This window comes from Aegilops tauschii, chromosome 6 (assembly GCF_002575655.3).
Source record: "Aegilops tauschii subsp. strangulata cultivar AL8/78 chromosome 6, Aet v6.0, whole genome shotgun sequence".
Taxonomy (NCBI): domain Eukaryota; kingdom Viridiplantae; phylum Streptophyta; class Magnoliopsida; order Poales; family Poaceae; genus Aegilops; species Aegilops tauschii.
The window spans coordinates 8,930,967-8,934,574 of record NC_053040.3 but is presented as its reverse complement, the minus strand read 5'-3'; the positions used below and the strand labels follow the sequence as shown (position 1 = coordinate 8,934,574).

Here is a 3,608-nt window from a genome sequence, read left to right as displayed (position 1 = left end):
TCAAGGTTATATGTGATTCTTACTACTCAAGTCACAAGCCTATAATTCATGTGAGTTCATCAGTTCAAATGCATTAATATTTTTTGTTTGGTTCATAAATAGAAACAATCATGCATTCTAGTTCTAGAAGAAAGTACGATTTTGTGCCTTAAAGTGTAAGAAGAAACAAAAATTAGAAGAAGATGCTCAATCTCAAAGGGGTGCTCTTGATAAATTTGTGGTGAGAATTTGCATTGCTACTTGAGAATTTTCTAAAGATTATATTAAATAATATAAATCTAAATTGTATAATTAAGTGATTATGCTTGAGTTATATTATATGATTTTTTTTCAAATGTTAGGGCCCCATTTTGCTTTTCGCATTGGGGCCCCAAATTCCTAGAGACAGCCCTGCTTGTATCAACACAAAGTATGTTGTACACTTTTAATGTGACAATACCTTTATCTGTGCACAATAATTGTTGCGCGTAACTCTTTATATCTTTTAATCACAGGCATTACAACTAGGATCGATGAAGCATATATTTTTATCATATGTGGACAAATATGGTGGCTCTATTTTTTACCGGTATTTTGCTTTCAGTATAGAAATAGAATAGAATAGATAGATATATAGATAGAAGATACATAGATATACAGATAGAGTAGAATGGATAGAAAGATAATAGATAGACCAGATAGATAGATATAGATACATGGACTTTTGAGCGAAAGGTCCACCCCGCCGCCCGACATGTCCATGCCTCGATCGAAAGAGATACGTCAATAAAGAAATCTCAGTTCAGTCTACAACATGTTTGCCCATGGCCATTGCTGCCCCATGTGTGCCATCTATGAATAATGTATGGCAAGGTCGACAGAGCCATTCCAAGCAATGCATAGCATCCTCAGCAGCAACAACAACACAATAGGCCACAAAACCCCATTGTCGTCGCCGCTGGAAATGGGTTCATCTTCAGCATTGGGCGAGAAAGCACACGTCGTGTGCCTGCCGGCGGCCGCGCAAGGACACATCAACCCAATGCTCGATGTGGCCAAGATGCTCCACGCCCGCGGCTTCCACATCACCTTCGTCAACACCGAGTACAACCACGCCCGCCTTGTCCATGCGCAGGGCGCGGGCGCGGAAGCCGGTGTCCCGGGGTTCCGCTTCGCCACCATTCCGGACGGCATGTCACGGTCCGACAACAACGTCACGCATGATGTCCAATCAATCTGCAAGGTCATCACGGAGGTCTGCCTTGGGCCCTTCCGACGCCTCCTCGCGGAGCTCAACGACCCGGCAACGGGCCACCCGCCCGTGACCTGCATCATCTCCGACGTCGTGATGGACTTCTCCATGGAAGCAGCCAGGGAGCTCGGCCTCCCGTACGTCCAACTGTGGGCATCCAGTGCCATCAGCTTTGTCGCTCTCCGGCACTACCGCCTCCTCTTCGACCGTGGCCTCGCACCGATCAAGGACTTCAAGCAGCTAACGAAAGAGTACCTTGACACGCCAGTGGAAGACGTGCCGGGCTTGCAGAACATGAGGTTCAGGGACTTCCCATCCTTCATACGCAGTGTGGCACCGGACGACTACATGTTGCATTTCACGCTCGGAATCGTAGAGCGCGCGGTCGGCGCATCGGCACTGATCATCAACACCTTCGACGACCTCGAGGGAGAGGCGGTGGCGGCCATGGAGGCTCTCGGCCTGCCCAAGGTCTACACCATTGGCCCGCTCCCGCTCCTGGCGCCGAGCTCAAACATCAGCATGAGCCTGTGGAAGCAGCAGGAGGAGTGCCTGCCATGGCTTGACGACAAGGAGCCTGGCTCCGTCGTGTACGTGAACTTCGGCAGCACCACCATCATGACCGACGGGCAGCTGGTGGAGTTCGCCTGGGGCCTAGCCATGAGTGGCAGGCATTTCCTCTGGATCATCCGTCCCGACCTCGTCAGGGGCGTCACCGCGGTGCTTCCCCCAGAGTTCTCGGTCGAAACCGCCGAGCGCGGTCTCGTTGCCTCCTGGTGCCCGCAGCAACAAGTGTTGAATCACCCGGCAGTGGGTGTGTTCCTGACACATAGCGGCTGGAACTCGACATTGGATAGCATGTGTGGCGGTGTGCCCGTCATCAGCTGGCCATTCTTTGCGGACCACCAGACCATCTGCCGATACCAATGCACTGAATGGGGCGTTGGCATGGAGATCGACAGCAACGTTCGGCGTGACACCGTCGCAAGACTTATCACGGAGGTCATGGAGGGTCAGAATGGCAAGGTGATGAAGAAGAAGGCGCAGGAGTGGAGGGAGAGAGCGGTCAAGGCGACCAAGCCCGGCGGCTCGTCTCGCCGCAACTTCGAGGAGTTGATCCATGAGGTGCTAGCTCCTACTCCTCGCCGCTCTGCATAAAGAAATAACAGTGTACCTGCTCATAGGTTTCTCAATCCCGGTTTTTCGGAGCAGGCCGGAAAATCCCTTCTTTTGGAGGAGGTCTTGAGAACCGGTTTTGAGAATATCTCGGTAATTACTGCCCAATAAAATGAAATAAATTGTGAATTTAAAAACTTTGGTGCCAAAAATAAATGTAATTGCCCCGTGATTTTGCGATTAGTAGTTCTTGCCCCGGTGGCCCGCCCACTTCGTTACTTCCCACATGTCCATTCTAACCTGGTACCGGGTGCATGGACGAAACGGCCACTAACCACCATGCCAAGGCCTGTGAAGTAGCAACAATTGCATACACACCTGATTTGAACCTATTCAGAGCTCAAATGAAAATTTGGTTGAAACGTTTTGGACGGTAACAGTAATTCTCGAAAGGGAACGCAAAAGTCGTAAACCTGTCAATTTTTGTAAATATTCAACGGTAAAAAAACTGGACATGCTCCATGAGATCATTTAGAAGGAGGACACACCACCGTGTTTTTAACTACAGGAGGGAGAGATGTGTGAGTGGGAGAGTTATCCCGGTTTCAACAAGGTGTCAGTGTTTATGCTTAGCGATCCCATTTTGTTGGGGCATGTACATATGCCGCACCGTGTTGTGTTCATGGAGACGATGATACCCCCTCCCCCCAACCTCCCCAGTCAGATTGGATATCATGACCTTATGTAATGAGAAGCGTTTGACCTGTGTTTGGAACGTGTACAAGACTTGCTCAACATCTGATTTGTGATTGAAAGGTGGTTGCAAGAGGAGGGTCCCTGTTCGAGAGGAGAAGTGGTAACACGGCTAGAGGCATAATAAGGGAGTTGATAAATTTTACCACATTGACACGAATCAGATAGATGACGGATGACTTAACACAGACAAAATTTTGCTGGAACAAATGACACACTCAATTACGTTATTTTATCAATGAGTTAGACGTTGGTGCCATTGACACAAAGAAGTCCTAAAGCTAGATGAAGCTTCATGTGAACATGGTGCCATCTACGACCGACGACAAGGAGTTGGCTAGAGGCTGCCGCTGCCAACAATCTTCTTTCTACCTCACCCTTCACATTGAAACATGAAGAGTGAAATTCCATGGAAAAATAAGATCATTATATACAGATCTATAAATTGAGAAGATATTTTTGTGGATACTTGGAATGTGCAAAGTATTCGTCAGTGCAGGAGAAGTAT

General features: G+C 48.3%; 1 protein-coding gene across 1 annotated transcript; it reads left to right on the top strand.

Moving 5' to 3' along the window:
• Positions 1-763: 763 nt before the first annotated feature.
• LOC109764943 (7-deoxyloganetin glucosyltransferase-like) lies at positions 764-2,544 on the top strand. The gene has a single exon (XM_020323725.4). The coding sequence runs from the start codon at positions 845-847 to the stop codon at positions 2,387-2,389; it is 1,545 nt and encodes a 514-aa protein (XP_020179314.2). The 5' UTR covers positions 764-844; the 3' UTR covers positions 2,390-2,544.
• Positions 2,545-3,608: the final 1,064 nt, after the last annotated feature.